Source organism: Lycium ferocissimum, chromosome 1 (genome assembly GCF_029784015.1).
Source record: "Lycium ferocissimum isolate CSIRO_LF1 chromosome 1, AGI_CSIRO_Lferr_CH_V1, whole genome shotgun sequence".
In the NCBI taxonomy this organism is placed as follows: Eukaryota; Viridiplantae; Streptophyta; class Magnoliopsida; order Solanales; family Solanaceae; genus Lycium; species Lycium ferocissimum.
Genome location: NC_081342.1, coordinates 69,259,535 through 69,278,125, shown reverse-complemented (window position 1 = coordinate 69,278,125; position 18,591 = coordinate 69,259,535). Strand labels below are relative to the sequence as shown.

The 18,591-nt window shown below is 33.4% G+C and overlaps 1 protein-coding gene across 2 annotated transcripts; it reads right to left on the bottom strand.

Annotated features, from left to right (window-relative positions):
* Window positions 1–5,616: 5,616 nt before the first annotated feature.
* LOC132058794 (uncharacterized) lies at window positions 5,617–13,770 on the bottom strand. Of its 2 annotated transcripts, none has more exons than XM_059451153.1 (10): window positions 13,531–13,770; window positions 12,462–12,798; window positions 9,457–9,608; window positions 8,857–8,952; window positions 8,714–8,776; window positions 8,459–8,527; window positions 8,135–8,237; window positions 7,973–8,044; window positions 6,778–6,866; window positions 5,617–6,012 (listed from the first exon to the last, which is right to left on the bottom strand). In XM_059451153.1, exons 2-10 carry the CDS (start codon window positions 12,772–12,774, stop codon window positions 5,860–5,862), a joined length of 1,110 nt encoding a protein of 369 aa, XP_059307136.1. In that variant the 5' UTR covers window positions 12,775–12,798; window positions 13,531–13,770; the 3' UTR covers window positions 5,617–5,859. The 2 variants fall into 2 exon arrangements, with proteins under 2 accessions (XP_059307136.1, XP_059307127.1); XM_059451144.1 differs by having other exon boundaries at window positions 13,543–13,770.
* Window positions 13,771–18,591: the final 4,821 nt, after the last annotated feature.

The window sequence follows — 18,591 nt, the reverse complement described above, 5'->3', positions numbered from 1 at the left end:
TCACTTGTACATAGTCCTACTCGGAAAACCTTCGCACTTACGAATTTGAACGGACTTTAATAGTATTGGTATCTAGGCTAGATGTGATGAATTCGACATAACTTATAGTGTTTAGCTCGGATATAATTCGTCGTTAAATAAGACAAGCGAATTTTCATTGTTTAGCGACGGAAATTTGCCGTCATTAATTCCTACTTTTTGTAGTCAGTGCTAATTTTTGGTCACTTGTAATCCTAGATCGGAAAACTTTCGCACGTAAATTTAACTGACTTTGCTGACTACCAAATCTTGACTAGACGCGATGGGTTTGACAAAACTCATTTCATTACAACTAAATATATATGTGTCAAAATTATTGACACATATATAAAAGGACACAAATGCTTTGATAGGAACCCTAGTGCATGACATGAGGGAAAAGGCTACATATATGCCTTGGTTAAGAAACCTAAAATTCATGAGCTTTAAGAAATTGCTTTCACCAAAGCCAAGTAATGAACTAGCTAGCTCCATTAATCATTATTGTATTCTAAAAAGAAAAGGTCCTACAAACAAAAATAGTGATTAAATAAATACAACCTTGTTTTATATCATAGTTTTTCATGGTGCGTGGAATCTTAAAAGCGTCTAAAAAGACAATTTAATAGAAAAATATTTACTTAAGACAATGAAAATGAGCTGCACATGGTGTTGATAGGACCACATTGTCGTTTTATTATGATACTTAAAGATCTAGGTAATCATGTCATTCCATCTTTTCTTTTCTTTTTTATCTCCCTCTGAAAAAATGTGTAAGTACTACAACTTAACATGATTGTATAAAAAATTTGCACAATAATCGTATAAGACATGTTAAGTTAATCCTACTGATAACAGTGTTGCAATAGTAATTCAATTTATTATTAGAGGAATTGTTGATGCATACAACAGGTCATCGTGCTAGGTTGAAAAGTCAGGAACGTGAGCTATCGTACGTTGAATTATGATTGAATGCTTCAAAATTAGAATTCCGGATAGAAGTGACAAGCACCAACTGTACGCTTGCCAACCCAAAATAGTGGGCCTTAGGGACCCTTCTTGTACTTCGGCCCTCTACCGCGACCCTAATTCAAGTGGGAAATTTAAGCATATTAATAAGCGAAGGAAGAGAAACTTGCAAAGATTCCTTGAGCATAACAGCCAAAAAGAGAAAGAAATCTCCTCATCCGCTTAAAGCACTGAAGTCCTTGAGCATATTCCAATAGCAGTTGATTTAAGGAAGTTCTTTTTAGAGTAGTAAGAACCTATTTTGTTTTGCTTTCTAATTCAATTTGCAACTAGCATGAGCTAACTCCAAAAAATCTGTTCACAATTCGAATTGTAGCTGGCTGCAACTCACCTACGTGAAGTCGTGTCGCTAGTAATACGGTGGACGAACCGAGAACAACCCAACCGTTAGAATCGGGCAGCTCCGTTATGAGAATTAAAATCTAATAAATCTCTGTGGTAAGCGTTAATTGGTAATATGGTAAAAGATAAAAACTAACTTGCTGCACATGCACCTTTATACTGTCTATTATCTTTGTTGAATCACTAAATACCGGTTCTTTATTCACGTAATTAAAGATATTATTAAGAATGTAGGGTTTCAAGATTTTAGGAGAAGAATTTCTATAAATAGTTAATATGCTTAATTAAACCATTAGCACAAGAAAACTGATAAATATCTGTAAATTTGTGGAAAAGAAGCAAATATCATAATGGTGATTTAAAAAAAAAAAAAAAAAATCTTCAGTCCTAAAAAATTTGAAGTAGTTTTACGATGTTAATTTTTTGTCAAAAAAATCTTTTTAGAGCCAATTCTACTTCTACTTACGAGATAACAGAAAGTCCTATTAAGGGCCGCAATCAATTCTTTTGGGCCTGGATAGCAAAAAATACATTTTTTTTTGCGCGAATTGTGCTTCCTTTGGGGTGATCTTTAATTTTTGGTCTTCGCCTAATATCTCAAGATTCTAGGTTTGAACCCCAGTTTAATAAAAAAAAAAAAAATCGCAAGGCAAAATTTTGCCTTCAAAACTCTGCCTCAAGGCAGAATTTGCCTGAAGGTAAAATTTTGCCTTAAGACAAAGTTTTGAAGGCAAAATTAAGGCACAAGGCAAACTATGCCTGTAGCCTGATGGGGCAAAGTTTCCTACAAACTATGCCTTATCAGGTAGAGTTTGCTAAGACATAGTTTGCCTGCAAAACTTTACCTTAAGGGTATAGTTTGCCTGCAAAACTCTACCTTAAGGTATAGTTTGTAGGCAACTTTTGCCTAGTGAATTTTTTGTTTAATTTTCGCCTGAGCAGGGGTTCGAACTCGGAACCCTGAGGTTTTAGGCAAAGGGCAAAAGTTAAATACTTTCATTTTGATGGGCAAAAATTAAAGACAACCCCAAAATAAGGGCATTACTGCGAATTGCCCCAAAAAATACAAATAAGCCCATCTCCGTTTACTAAGAGATAAATTTTATAAATAGTCACATTTCAATCCTATAATTGAAAAAATTATCACTGTCATGTAGTTTTAACTTCTATAAGTGAAATTCCAAGATACTACACTGAGTTTTAGTTGTAAAAGTTAATTTTTTAGGATATTGGCTATTTCTTAAAGACGTGACTGAAAACTTTCATGCTGGAACAAGAACTAGCATGAAAGTCAATCTATTACGGCCAGCGCGGTTGTTCCTATTTCATTTTCTTCTTGATAATCAGTGAAAGCTATTTCTTCTTCACTAACATATCAATTTTGTTTACTCAATCTGTCTTAATTTATATTAGCACAATATTTTCAATAATTTTGAAATGTCTCAAGATATATATTGAATATACTATTTATCCATGAGTTTTCCTTTTTCACCTTTTACTGGTGAAACTTTGTGAACGAAATAAGAAAGCTACCACTATTCGACACGATTTTCTTTTGCTCATAATTGTTTATTTTCCAAACGTCGGCTTATACAATTCTATATTACTTAATAAAAACCGCCTTAAAAAAAAAAAAAAAAAAAAAAAAGCAGAATGACGGGGGAGGTAGGGGAAGATGATCTTACGAATGCTGTTTTAGCTATATAAACTTTTTCATATAAAATTACTATTAAAAACTATTTTTTCTATTCAAAATTGTAATTTTAGGTGCGCTATGAAAAGAAAAAAAAAAGTTGAATATAATTGACATCATAAATATGTGTTATTTTTAATTTAATTGATCTTAATTAATTCTTTTCTTTATAGGTAAAAAGGTTAAATCGAACTCACAGGGACAAAAGGGACAGGGTGAAAGCGTGTCACGTGCAATGCACGTGGCGCACAAATCGATGGAGATCATGTGGCTAAGTTGTCATACAAGTTCTCTTCTTTTTTTGTACTTTGAAGTTTGAACATAGTTTTATCCTTTTTTAACCTCCTTTCACGTTCCCACGTGAAAACTTTTTGTGCTACTAAATAATACATGTTATTTTTCATTCATGTGGGACGTACAAGATTCTTGTCCTTTTAATGTTTTTACTTTTTCTCTATTTCATTTGAAGTTGAAAAAAATATGTGAAACAGTAAGAAAAGAACGTTGAAAAGTTAAACCACGAGACTATATATATTTTTCAAAGGGACTTGCCTTCTTATTTAAAAAGGATTAATACATGGATAGCCCCTCAAACTTGTTAACATATTTTATTTAGACACTCAAATTATAACTTATTTCAATTGAGCACCTGAACACGTGATAAAGTAATTCTATTAGCCACTTTCGATTTAAATTTTAATTTTTTTGCGTGTATTCTCAAATGACCATTATGTAAATAAATTAATCACTTAAAATATGTCATCTCTTCTTTGCGAGGCGCCACGGGCAGCTATAAGGTACGGCAGTACGGCAACCAAGGCCTTTGCCTTAGGCCCCTAATTATTAAGGGCCCCAAAAAATAGAAATTAATATATTATTATATATATAATTTATATATTTGTTATTAATAAGAAATTTTAAATTTTAATATTTTTTAATTGAGTCGAGGTTGCACGGTCGAACGAGTACATCACGATAAATTTTTCCCTCATTAAATTAAATAGTTTTTTCTGCTTTCTCATCAATTCTAATTGTTCTTTCTCTATGTACTCTTGTTTTTCATGTTTTTGACGATGTCACTTTCTAATTTCATCTTAGTTCTTTTGAATTAGTTATTTCTTTTTGTCAATAATGGATTGATTCATACATGATCAGAAACACAAGTTATTTTATGTTACATATTTTTAACTAAGAATATCCTAGCGCAAGTGAAGTACAGTTCGAAATTTGGTAAAACATGCTCACCCACGTGTTCTTTTCCACTTAAATAAGATGCATTTGTATATGAGAGAGTTTGAAAACGTGACGTACGCCTAACCATACACCACACTTTGTGTTCTTGCAACTAGATCGAGGTCATGTGGACTTCGGTCTCATCTCATTATTATATGAATTTATTTAAAAAGTGTAAGGCCTTTTAATATATTTTGGCTTTAGGCCACAAAACTCATTGAGCCGCCCCTGCAAGGCGCAACGGTTGGACCCCTTTACCCTTCACTAGATAGTAAGAAACTTTTGATAGGAAGAGGTTTGCTCCAGCACAAATTTGAATACCGGATGCTAAAATAAGAATAAAATGGGTACATGATGGTTGTCTTTGCTTACTTCAGATGGATTCTACATGTCTATACAAAGATAGGTAGCACCAGTTATAACACTGTTGGACAATCAGAAAATTTCAAGCTAGTGACAGAACATTCAACTCTATGCAATTTTATTTGGTAAAGAACTCTATGCAATTTGAGTCTTTGAGCTAATGTCAATGTTTACGCCAAGTAGCGAGATGCCTATAAAGGATTTAAAAAAAAAACTAGATTTAACTCAAATGCAAAGAAATTGAAATTGATATGTAAGTGTGGCGAAGCCATGATTTTCACTAAAGGATTCAAAATATAAAGAAGTAAATACACGAAGAAGTCAAGGAGATTCAAGATCTTACTATATATACATAAAAAATAATTTTAACGTTGTATATACAACATAATTTTGCAGCGAAGAAGTGTCAATTGACTTCCCTTCAACAAATCACTGCCTTAACAAAAATAAAAAGAAAAGGGTACATGTTAGAAAGACCACCTACTTAGTTTCGAAGCCACTATTTGTAAGTTTAAGGTATCATGGCATAATATTTATCTTGCAAATATAATCTATACCCTGATTAAGAGCTCGTTTGGATTAGCTGAAAAAAAATGGCTTTTAAGCATAAGTGTTTATAGTGCTGAAAGTTATTTTATAAATAAGCAATTACGTGTTTAGATAAAAGTGCTTAAAAGATTTTTAGAAGTAAGGATAGTATTAAAATTAATAGAAAATACAATAGATAAAAAGGTAAAGTTGTTGGTCAAACCAAAATAGCTTTTAAGTCAAAAAAAATAAATTGGGGCTAAGCAACTTCTTGATTTTGGCTTATTTTAAGCACTTTTTAACTTATTTTAAGCTATTTTCTATTTTTGTCAAACACCCAAATAAATTAAAAATGGCTTATAAGCTGATCCAAACGGGCTCTAGCGCATAAAATATTTCTGCAATTACTGAAGCAAAAAGTTGAGTGACTCTTTCATTATTAGGTCAGAATGTACAAGAGGTACAATTTTAACGGGGGTGTACATGTATATATTTGCTAGCCTAATGTATACAACTGACTTTGAGCGATGCACCTATATTATTCTTATGTGTTACATATATTTTATACAGTACTAAAACCTCTCTCCCAAAGTAAAATTCAGAAAAATCCTGCAAACGACACCTAATTATTCATTCTCGCTTTTGTAGGCACTTTACAAGTCACTTGAATCATTGCCTTCTTGTTTAAGTTGTTGGATTCTTTGATGTAGCCTTCTCCGATGATCGTGGATTTTCCAGAGTCCGTGTCCCAGAATAACAGCGGAGTATATCCCATGTGTGATTATAGGTGCAAGAATGTTGTTTGTCTGTTGCATCCACAAGAACATATAAGCTATATAGTTACCCGAATTTCATGTAGACATACACAATCTTTAAGTATCAGCAGAGGCGTATCCAAATTTAAACTAGACACGCTCAACCTTTCTCATCGTAGTTTTTATTTTTTCAAAGTTCAAAAGCCGCCAGTGCTGGAGGGTTGAGGCATGACCCTAACCTGTTTATTTAACTCATCGTAGTTTTGAAACTGAGTTAGTGATCGTTGAAATGGTTTTTTCACATGTGTCTACCCTCTCAAATTTCATGTAGACAACGAAGTGACGGATACAGTATTTTCACTCAGGGGTTTCGGAAAAAACAACAAAAGCTAAATATAAAAAATAATGTTGTCCTGGGAATGGACTGCTTGAGCTAACATTTTGCATTTGTTTAGGGTATTCAAGAGTTTATATCATAAACACAGAAAATCCACTCTATATATACAATGTAATTTTTTGCCAAGGGTGAACACCCTCCCCAACCTCTAAATCCGCCCCTGCATTTAAGTATCAGCATTGGAGAATTTAAACTTGACTAGTTCAATCTTCAAGGTTTTTAGCATTGAACTCATTATAGTTTTGAAACTAAGAGTCCAGAAGTTTTGTATTCGTTGAAATTTTAGTGGTTTTTCACATATGTAGACACCCTTCATATTAAAGATGGTAGATTTAGTCGAACTCATAAAAACTGTTCCATTCGCCTCTTAAGTATCAGACTAGCTAGTACCGATAAACACAAAGTGAAATTCATGTTACCTGGATCCATTCAAACCCAAGGTAAAGGGCTAGTACTGCTTCTAGTAAAGGAGAGTATATCTTCTTCATCTGCCGCCTCTCGTACCAAGCTGCAAAATGATGAAAAAATTAACATACCACTTGATATTTAAGCTTGATGTCTCCAGTAAATATTCAAGATTATTTTGGTTAAAAGCCAGAGACTTCGTAATAATTAACTCGGCTTCATAAGCTAAATCTTTGATCCAATCTCTCCTTGGTCTCTTTGGTGACATTCGTGAAGCGGCCCCCTCCAGCATACAGGGAGGGGACTCCATATATATATGTTAACACCTACGGCGTGTTTGGTACGAAGGAAAATGTTTTTTTAGAGAATATGTGATTTTCTTACTTATTTTCTAGTGTTTGGCAAGTAAGCAGAAAATAGTCTCACAAACATTTAATATATGATCTACACAAACACTATGAGGGGCAGGTGTGGGGGTGGTGGGTGTGCTGGAGGATGGGAGTAGAATGCCACTTGTGGAACTTGTTTTTCCTACTCCAACTAGGGAAGTGATTTTCCTCATTTTTAAGCAACTTATTTTCCTAGAGAAAATGTTTTCCGAATTTTTTGACCAACCAAGCATGGAAAAAATTTCTGGAAAAAGTTTTCCTCCATATCAAATACACTCCTAGAATAAGAAGTAAGTCCCTTGTTTATGACAGGAAGAGTTCTAGCCTTAGCCTTGGTGGTATCATTTACTTATAACAGTTTAGATAGCTATTCTTATACAGAAAAGCTTGAGAAGGCCCAATGGAATAAAGGGAAGCGTGTATTTTGTCACACTCCTTGCCTTTTTTAAAGATGCCTGGAGATGGACCAGATGTAGCAGACCGAAGACCAGGAGGCTGGTTTAAAATCCTTGCAATGTAACTATGATGGAAAGCTGCTTGCTCGTTGACAAAACCTTTGCCTTTCTTTTGGTTCAAAGTAAGCCGCGACTGTTATATTTTTAGTCGGTAAGCTGTGGATAAGACTAGCCTAAGGGACATACTTTATCTCTTCTATTCCTAGTCGAATCGGCTGTGCTAATCCTTTATATCCCATTAGCTTTATTAGACTTGACCCCGAATCCCCAGATTCATAGCATAATGTTAATTAGCTTTAGACTCAAAAAGTCATGAGGGAGAGCTGTCTTTTAACTTTCCCACAATCAGAGAAGAGAAGTCAAACCTGCAAAGAGTTTTTTCAGATCTTCACGGCCTGAACGCGATTTCAGCACAGGTGCAACAACATAGGTAGGATCTGTAAGTGAAAACAAAAAATAGCCAAGTGATTAAGCATGTTAGAGAAGTGGAAAATGAAGACACTGAAACTGCAGCCTACAAAACTGACCTTTTGGAGAGGCAGCTATATAATATAACGAACCGGTGAGAGCTGCTGTAATTACCGCCGCAAATGCTTGAGCAAATGGGACATAAGGTGGCAAAACACCAGTCTACATTTTAAGGAAACAGAATGTGTCAGGGTGGCATCACAAAAATTTGGATATTTTGTAACTTGGAGTCTGATTATGTCGCTCGGACTCTTCAAAAACGTTGACAGGTGCGTGTCGAATCCTTCCAGAAGTAGTGTATCTTTTGAGGATCCAACATGGGTGTGATAACATTTTTGGAGAGTCCGAGCAACAGTTGGAGAAGGATGCTAGAAATAGATTACCAATGCTGCCATCCCTCGAGCATCAGTCACCAAATCAGTACTCCTTAAGAAAATGTCAGCCAAAGCTCCCTGTAACCGAAACGTATTACGAGAAAGCAGCAGAAAAGAATTACTCTTCCCCTCTTAAGTTTCAAGTAGAAAAGTCAAAACATATAATTTTCATGTGAATTGAACATTGATTCCCTTAAATTTCTTTGAAATAAATTTACAAGTCAATTTAGCCTTCAGTGTGCAATAAAACACATTCGCACTAACCTGAACAGCAGTGCGGTAGAAAAGCTCCTCTCCTACAGAGCTTGCAGCGACGATCAGAATGAACTACAACATCGAAACACAATCTATTAAACTTTCCTTTTTTACGACATAACTATTGATCCTGAAATTAATAGATGTTTTACCTGCCAAGGTGACATTCCATAAAAGAAGTTCCGTAGCTCTTCATCCTCCACATCCCTGATCGCTCGAGCATGAGGAGATAGCTTTACAACTTCATCCTACAAACACACATAATTTGTCATAAAACATCGATTATATAATCCAGGAATGTCGGACAAAGCTACAATGGCTACAATGCATAAGGCTACTATTTTTTGCATTTTCACACTTAAGAGTTATTGAACGCATATATAGATAGAAGAAAATAAGTCAAGTTAAAGATGACAAGAATGTTGTTCAATCTTGTTTTTTTAAAAAGAGCGATGTTGCGCCTAATTCAACTCAAAACTAGCTTATGAGATAAGGATTGTTCAGGATAATATAAGGAGGCAACCACCGCACACCCAAGACTAGACACGTTGCGTGGACAATATAACAGACGGGTCCAACATTATGTAAACTAAGAACATGATGAATCTAGTTATGATACAATAAAAAAATCTTGGGCTAAATAAACCTCAAATACTAGCTTATGAGATGCGAATTCATACAAGGAGATAACAGCATGTTTAACTGTTTCTGTGGCAGAAAAAAAAAAAAAGAAGAGGAAAAGTTGAACATACATCTAGTATAAATAGAAGAGCCATAATGGGTGGAGCCGCATATCCTAGTCCAACAACAATGGCATCTAATGATGGACTGAACCCTCCTGTGCCGTCGATTCCCGAAATTGAGCATATGAACTTCCCTGCTAAAGCCATTGCTCCATAGATACCTGAGTTCAAAAACAAACTGAACATCAGAGAATGATTGCACAACTTCCTTTTTCTTCTGTAAAGCTATCCAAGAGATTTAATGGGATGGGACTCATTGAAGGCTGGAAGAAATATATGCAACAAATATATGTAACAAACACATAAAATTCATTGGAACAAACAGAAATGACTATTTATATTTTTGGTTGAACCAATTTTCCTTTTTTTTTTTTTTTTTTTTTAACCACTCAGAATTCAAGGCTGACTTGTCCGACTAATCCAAATTATTTCCAGACAAAGGTGGATTCAGGATTTGAAGTTTAATATACAACAATAATTGTATTCACAACCAAATATTTATAGACATTTAGTGGATCTTTAGTACATATTAGGATTTGGCAAAAAGTTATTAGGTTCACGTGAACTCCTATAATACATGCTAGCTTCGCCTCTAATGGCAGGTTAAGCCCATCCAAGGGAATAAAAGATCTTTATAGAAAGGTTACACATATAATTACTGACTAAATTTTATTCTTCTTTGAGGATTTGGATCAAGATTTCAGAGTTTTGGGGACCTTACTGTTGCTAGTTAGGCAAGTAGAAGCCTACACGACTATATCTAAGTGGCACATGCTAGAGTTATTTGTATGGGATAATAACACTTTTTGCTCCTTAATTACTGGCAAAGCTTCTATTTAGTTCTTTGTAATATATGCTCAGCGCAATTAACCTTCAGTTATTAAAATTTGTGATTTTGGTCCTCTCATATAAAGGTATGTCGTAGTTGACTAGTTATAGAATTATATTACCGTCAAATATAAAGTGATAGTACAAAATTAACATATCATATTAGTATTTAAGTGGTGGTACGGTTAATAATTATGGTAATTTGTAAATCTTCACAAACAAAAGGATAAAAAATACACAATTCGATTTAATATGCTAAGTCAAGATACTATAGGGACTAATATTTGAAATTTACCAACAGCAGTCATTTATTTTAGGCGGCGATAAGGCTATAAAACTCTTCCAAATAGTAAAAACCAAGATCATGTAACTGGGTTAACAAAACACAATTGTTTTACAAGAAAAGAACAAACGTTTCCAGGGTATAACTGTTACCAAAAAGTTGTTTGTGGTTTGCAGGAAACTAAAGGGGAAAAGGCCAATTCTTTATCTACAATTATTTCCCTAAGAATTTCATTTATTGTGGGGGGGAAGTCCAATTTTGCTCTGAACTATTCGAAATGAGATAATTGTCTCTCTGTTTTACTTTTGGCATAAAAATTGCCCATATTGTTAATTAAGTAGTTCAAAAATACCTTTATCGTTAGCCAAGTAGCTAAAAAATGTCCTCCACTAAAGATTGCTCTAGCTCGGATGGAAAAGGGCCAATTTTGCCCCTAAATCATTTGAAATGAGATAATTTTATCGTTCGTTCCCTACAGTTCAGTCAATATCATCTCCAAAAATATAGAAAGTATATGTCTAGTCATTTTTTATATATTATAAATCATCCCTAACAATTCTTGTTCTTGATTGCAAATCTTCACAAGTTAATTAAACTTTCTTAAAATAATACTTTCTCATGTTATCAACTAATAAAAGATATACATAATTATTACATAACATAAAGTTAAATCCAACATCTAATGTAGGCAAAGGACCACTTACCATATGAATGGAAACATGACTAAAGGAACTGCAAAAGAATTAGTGCTTTTCTCATAGTTGTCCTACCAACTATAAATCTAAAAGTTAGAGAGAAGAAAACCTTAGCACTTCCACTTTTAGAAGCACTTTAATCACATATACATAAAGCAAAAGAAGAAAATGCAAGAGCTCTTTCCCTTAATTTGAAATTTCTTATTTCTTTTTTCTTTTATGTATGTCCCTTTACTTGATATTTCTTGAAAACTTGTAAATTCACTTCTTCTTCTTTTTTTTTCTTTTCTTTTTTTTTTTTTCTTTTTTTTTTTTGCAACGGTAGTGTCCATGCTAACTCGTGGGTGAGTCGACTATTAAATCGAGTAGTTATTATCTTCCACCAGCATATATATCAGAAAATTTTACTCACAAAAACTTAAGGTTGAACTATATGTATATAAATCAACAAAATAATTTTGAAATCTATTTATGCTATGTTGTTTCTCGTAGCTACTATACCTGTTCTTTATAATCACTAGTTTAAAATCTTGAATCCATCTAAAATTGCATAGGGTTCTTATGGGTTTTGGGTAGGGAAATGAATGATCCTGTTTTATCAATACAAATTGATTTTTTTCATTCTCAAGGTTTGAATAGCAAATCTGAGACTTCTAGTTAAAAATGAAAGAAGCTCATTCATTCAATCACACCTCTTGATAGCAATATAAGCTAATCATCAGAACCAAAAGCCACCACCAAAAAGCATGAAAATAATAGTAACCAGACATTTCGGGTTCGAGTATCCAAACAAAATCCTCTCTATCGATATAAGCAGGGGCGAAGCCAAATAGGGAGAAGAAGGTTCATCCGAACCCCCTTCAGCGGAAAAAAAATTGTTTATACAAGATTAAAATAATTTTTTATGTGTATATACTAGATGTCGAACCCCCTTTGGCTTCTTCATATGTTAACTTTTTTATATTTTAAATTCCTTAATGAAAATTCTAGCTCCGCCACTGATCGCAAGGATAAACAATAGTACTAAATTTTCCTATAGTGCACTTTTTACCAAACGAATCAAAAATAGTCGGGTCAGTGAATTCCGAACCATAATATATTTGTAAAAAAAAAAAAAAAACCACAAAATTCGGAATTAATTCAAACTATGTGAATATTCATTGACTTCTAATTTCCAAAAAAGCAAACTTGAGTTAAAACAAACTCACCGATTCCATAACTGAGTCTGACAACAGCACCAATCTTCTCCCAAACAGGTAACTGTGCATCACTCCCAAAACTCTGATTAAATGTAGTCACCTCCATCGTACTTCCCGTATACCCTCCACTTTCTCTCTCCCTAATTTCCACGTCACCTGTACTACTTGACTTCTCTGCCATAGCTTTAATTCTCAACACAGAAAATTTCCTCTTATTTCGAAAATTACTCCTAATCCTAAAATCACATAAATTTACTTTACATCCCAAAAACGACGTCGTTGATGGAGTATTTGCACATCGAGATATCAATGGAAACTCCATATTTACAAACTCTCCAGTTTAAACCTGACGGAAAAATAATTTATTCATAAGTTCATAAATCTTTAAATCCTCTAACAACAACATACCCAGTGAAATTTCATAATGTGAGGGTCTGGGCAGGGTAAAGTATACGCATACCTTACCCCGAAAGACCCTCCGCTCAAGAGAAAATATGAGAAGACAAGCAATTTAAAGCAGTACGGAAATGAAATAACGAAAGCAAAAAATCATGATAAAATAGTCCGGAAAAAAAAAAAAGTAATAGCTACCACAAATAAATAAAATAATTAAAGTACAAGAAACGACGGGGCAAAACTGTGATTACTAGTACATAAATCTTTAAATGCTAGCAGGCAGTGGCGGAGCCAAAATTTTCATCCAGGGGTTCAAAAATTCCAAAAGGTAAATATACGAAGAAGTCAGGGGGTTCAACATCTACTATATATACATAATAAAATAATTTTAACTTTAAAAATACACTGTAATTTTTCGCCGAGGGGGTTCGGATGAACCCCTGGACATAAGCTGGCTCCGCCCCTGCTAGCAGGAAAGAGAAAAACTTATTGCTATATGATTTTTGACGATTAATTCTATATAGACATGGATTAAAATAACACACTCCCTTCGTCTCAAATTATCTATCATTTTAGAAATTGAAATAAGAATTTTGGAATCCTACGACTTTGAATTATATTTTCAAACAGTTCTCTGATAATTCAAAGTTGTATATCCAATTTGTTGGAAGTAGATACATACTAAGTTACTAACCTGAACTGATAGCAAATCGGAAAATGAGCAAAACAGAGACGTTTAACGACGGGAAAGTTGTTCCAGCTAATTTAACGACGAGTTTTAACGGCAAGAGAGTTGTTTCAGCTGATTTAACGGCGAGAAAATAGTTTCAGTTTCACCGTCTTTTTCTTCAGCATAGTGTAATGAAAAAGTTTATTGCCAATTAAGGAAGAACATTGCATAAATACCAACAGTTGGTTTGATGTTTTTTTTTTGTTTTGGGGGGAGTCAACGTTGTTGTTTTGATTTGATGTGATGGTGAAGATGAAGATGAACGGTGGAGATTTGATGGGAGGATGTGAGATTGTTTGTAGTTGAGGGATATCTAGGTGTCCAATGAGAATGTGCCATGTGGAGATAATGTAATAGAGTCTATTGGACAATATGAGATACTTGAGGATTTTGGAAGGATAAAATTATATGGGGAAAATTTGATAAATGATTCCAATCAATTATTAGGACTCTATTTCTACAAAAGTGCAAGTGAGGTGGCCAAAAGTGAGACACTAATGAACTCATAATATGTACTCCACCTTCTCAATTTAAGTGTGTTAATTTGATGTGGCATGAAATTTAAAAAATAAAAAAAGATTTTTGAATTTTATGGTTCTAAATTAAATATGTGTGTAGTGTATTGAAATATTCTTTGAATCTTGTGGTTATAAATTTGTCATGTAAGATGTTTGAATTGTCAACTTACTAAATATAGAAAGAAATATTTTTTTGAGGACAAATCAAAAAGAAAAGTACGATACTTAAAATTGAGACGGAGAAAGTATATATAAGTAGAGAATTAGGAAAATGATTCCAATAAATTCTTAGGACCCTCTTTTGTGCAAAAATGGTGAGGTGTAGGATGGCCAAAAACAGAATGACTCATGGTAAATTGGTAATAGGTGGTTTGGATTAACTGATTAGAAGTAGTTGATAGCATTTATCGTGGTTGAACACTAGATAATTATTCGTTGTGTCTTAATTTATGTTGCATCGTTTGATCAAAAAGACGAAGTTTAAAAAAAAATAGACTTTTGAATCTTGCAGTCTAAGATAAGCTATAAACGTTCGTATGGTCATAAATCTTCTCATTAAAGATAAAATGAAAAAAATTTAAAAGTTAAACTGTTTTAAAATATGAAAAGACATTGTGTGTCACATAAAATAGGACATAGTGAGTAGCAATTATGTATTTGATTATAAGTGCTGAAAGAAGTAATAGGTTTTTATTTTTATTTCCCACTCGGTGATCGTATTCATATTAGAGCTCGATTATATTCAGATTCGCACCGGGTAAGGCCTGTTTTTGTGGGTAGCGCTCTCTACTAATGATTTTTTCATACTCAGGACTCAAACCCGAGACCTTTGGTTAAGAAGGAACAACTCCATCCATTGCACCACATCCTTGACGGTGAAAGGAGTAATATACAGAATACAAAAGCATTATTAAATATTGTTTTTTGTTAGAATATCAAAATGTCTTTAAAGCTACTCCCTCTATTTCATAATAAGTGGTTTTTTTAGCTAATACACACCCCTTAAGAAAGTGCTCACTCTTCGAAAATTAGGAGTGATTTTACTAACTTACCTCCAATTAAATGCCTAGAAAAGAAAAGCTACTTAATGATTTTTGATTATGTAAATAAGGGTAATTTTGAAAGAATAAGATCAATTTCTTCTTGAAATCCTAAAGCACCACTTATTTTGAAATAAAATAAAAAGTCTAAAATATCACTTATTATGAAACGGATGGAGTATTTAAAAAATATTGAAAGAATCCTTTCAAGGAAAATGACGACGAGGAACGACAAAATTGAATGAGGAGAGATGGAGGTTCTGTTTCTTTTGTCTGTTTTTTTAGAAAAAAAAAAACAGCCAAAAGTTTAAACTTACAAGTATTTTTAATATTCATCGATAAGCTAAAAAAATATCTAAGTTCGTTTAAGTTGTAATTTCTTGGCTATTGAATTTATTCTTTAACGATTAGCAAATCTGTATGAAAATTGCTGTTAGACAGATTGTGTGTGCTGCTTCGTATAAAAATTGATTGCTACTTAAATGTGTCCTTCCAAACTTCATTTTCCTAATTTTCAAGATTGCTCATTTATCTTTGATTGTTGTCATTAATCACTGTGGAGTTTATAATTAGTGAAATTATCTCTATATTTTAATTTGTTAAAGTATGTAGTAGACTAAACATCTACTTTCCCAACAGTCAAGACTTTGGATCCTTCCCACTAGCCAATTTTGATTATATTAATCAAAATCAACAGTGTCATCAGTTGTTTAGTTTATTAATTGTTAGTTCATCATTTTGATTACTTTATTAAATAAATTGATGTCACATAATTAAGAGGAATACTTTCAATTTTGGTCCCTCAATTTTGGTGAGGTTCTACTTTTGTCCTTGTGATATTCAGCTAAGAACTTTTAGCCTTTAATTGATTAAAAAGTGTTTTCAAGTTTAACGGGACATATGTTAATGACTAATTATCTATTTAATTTGCTGGAATTAAGAAGTTGAAAAAGAAAATGTACATTTTTTAATTAATTGAAGAGTAAATATGCTTAATTAAATATTATATGAACTAAAATTGAAATTTATGCATAAAGGGACAAATAGTACAATTTACTTTTATTAAGAGTTGAGTTTGATTATTGGGCAATTCGCAGGATTGCCCTTCTTTTGGGATGGTCTTTAAATTTTGCCCCTCATATTTAAAATCTTTAAATTTTTGTACTTAATAAAACATGGGTTTTCGAGGTTCGAACCCCCACACAGTCAAAATTTTTAAAACAAATTCGTAGAGGCGAGTTTAAATTCGCTTAATACGCGATAAACTTGTTACGAATTACCAAAGTTATGCGGACCGTAAGATACTTATCTCAAGTACGCCCATAAGGCATGACAGTATCTGCGGTCGGCGTAAATTTGGTAATTCCTTAACAAGTGTACTTGACGGAACTCAAACCTTGCCTTGCAATTTTTTTTAATTTATCTTTGAGCGGGGGGTTTGACTCGAACCTCGCGATTTATGCTGAGAATGACGCTCGGAGGTTGCGATACGAAGGGCAAAATTAAAGACCGGTACATATGAGAGCGTAATTTAAAGACCATAAATATGAGGGCGAAATTTAAGCCTTTGACCTCAAAAGAAGGGCAATCCGCGCAAAAAAAATGTTGATTATTCACTTAAATGGGTATCAATGGTACGGGACTAATAGTACAATCTATTAGGGGTCGTTTGGTTAGAAACAAGTTATTCCAGGATAAACTTTATTAGGATTGTTATTTCACCCTTCCCATGATAAAATATATACAATTTTGGGATAACTAATCCCGAGATTTGTTATACTACCATTTTATCCCAACCAAACGTGAGATAAATTCATCTAAAATATAATTCCGGAATTATTTATCATTGTTGTACCAAATGATTAGTGTTTAATACCACTGGTAACACCAATGATAAATAACACACCCAATCCAATTAATGAAATGTGATAACTCAAACTAAAATGCCTTAATATTCACGTTGGTATTGACTTCAATATTGTGTTAAGTTTCAGTGAAATACGCCACATCTCACTAATTAAACATGTTGGAAGAACTTGAAAGAAATGCCCTATGCCCCTCTGTACAATATATTTCAAATTAGGAAAATCTTTCTTTTGTGTGTGTTGGGGTTGTTTGGAGAGTACGAATTATTATTATTATTATTATTATTCATTTGTATGAATTATTTATCGAAATCAAAAATCAGATAATGGTAGAGCGCCATGCATGTGATTAAGTGATAGATTAATCAACGATGAAACAAAGAATGAAACTTCACGATAGCTTTTTCGTATATGTTTGCTTGCATCACGTCATGTTCAACCAACTTTCACCCGAGATGCTCATGATATTCAACAACCTAACAATAACAAGCGTGTAGTCCGCAAATGGGGTCCGGAAGGTAGGATGTACGCGTACCTTATCTCTCTTTTGTGAGAGAGGTAATTTTCGAAGAACCTTTCCTCGGAATAAGTACACAACAATAATATCGTAAAAGAGATAGCAAAGTATCAAGATACAGAAAAAAATATGGGAACAGATAGTAATGCACATCCAGGTATAAGAGACTATAAGATACTGATATATTACTACTAAAAGGAAAAGAGGAGCGGAGGAGATCCGCCCCCTCTTTCCCCACACAGAAGTCAACAACACTTAGTTATTTTTAACCTTCTACCCTTATCTTCGACCTTCATATTCGCTCTACAGAATCCAGTTTCTGAGATACCACAATAACTCTATCATCGCCATTAGTCCAAGGTTATTATGGACACTAGGCATCAGAATTTAAAAGTTTCTTTTTTCCATTGGATTTTACTCATCAAGTTCTTGTTTGATCTACGGTCACAACTAAAAAAGCATAAATTAGCGACGAACAAATCATGAATAACAAAATTCATCCCCAAACCTATTTAGTGACGGATTAACGATGAATTCTCAAAGAATCATGTTAGCTACGAGCAATTTAATGTCGAAGTTCGTAGTTAGTTATTCCAATTTCTTTTCGTAGCGTGTCGTCACCACAATATTCATTTTGGGGGTTAATTTAATATTCTCGCTAGCTCAATCAATTCGGCTACATGCCGTGTTTGACGCATTAAAAAAAGAAAACACTCGCTACTAAGAGTTTCTTTATTCTCAAAGTTCGTATCTAAGAATGAATCGTAGTCAATCCTTTATGTTACTCATCATATTGGCTGGAAACGTTTTCTGCATTTATTTTTGTAGACAATCTTCTTGCGTAACACTTTTGTTTTGAGCTTCGATGGGATTCAACGAACTTTGTTTAAGAGGTGGCAGAACTAAAACATGTTCCTGAGAAAACGTAGGCTATAAGAATTGTCTTTTCTTTATTTTTGTTGAAACTCTTTCTGCAATAATTGGTGGTTTTCAAATGTCAAAATTCCATCTTTCTTTCATTTAAAGTTTTTTTCCTCCACTTTTTAACTTTATAAGAAAAGTTTTTAAAAACA

Bases quoted from the DNA above. Each gene is read 5' to 3' on its own strand.
- LOC132058794 (XM_059451153.1), bottom strand. From the start codon at position 12,774: ATGGAGTTTCCATTGATATCTCGATGTGCAAATACTCCATCAACGACG. The intron at 8,953-9,456 runs GTATGTTCAACT...GTGTGTTTGTAG, and splicing joins CTCTTCTATTTATACTAGAT to GATGAAGTTGTAAAGCTATC. The intron at 8,528-8,713 runs GTTAGTGCGAAT...TTTCGGTTACAG, and splicing joins TCTACCGCACTGCTGTTCAG to GGAGCTTTGGCTGACATTTT.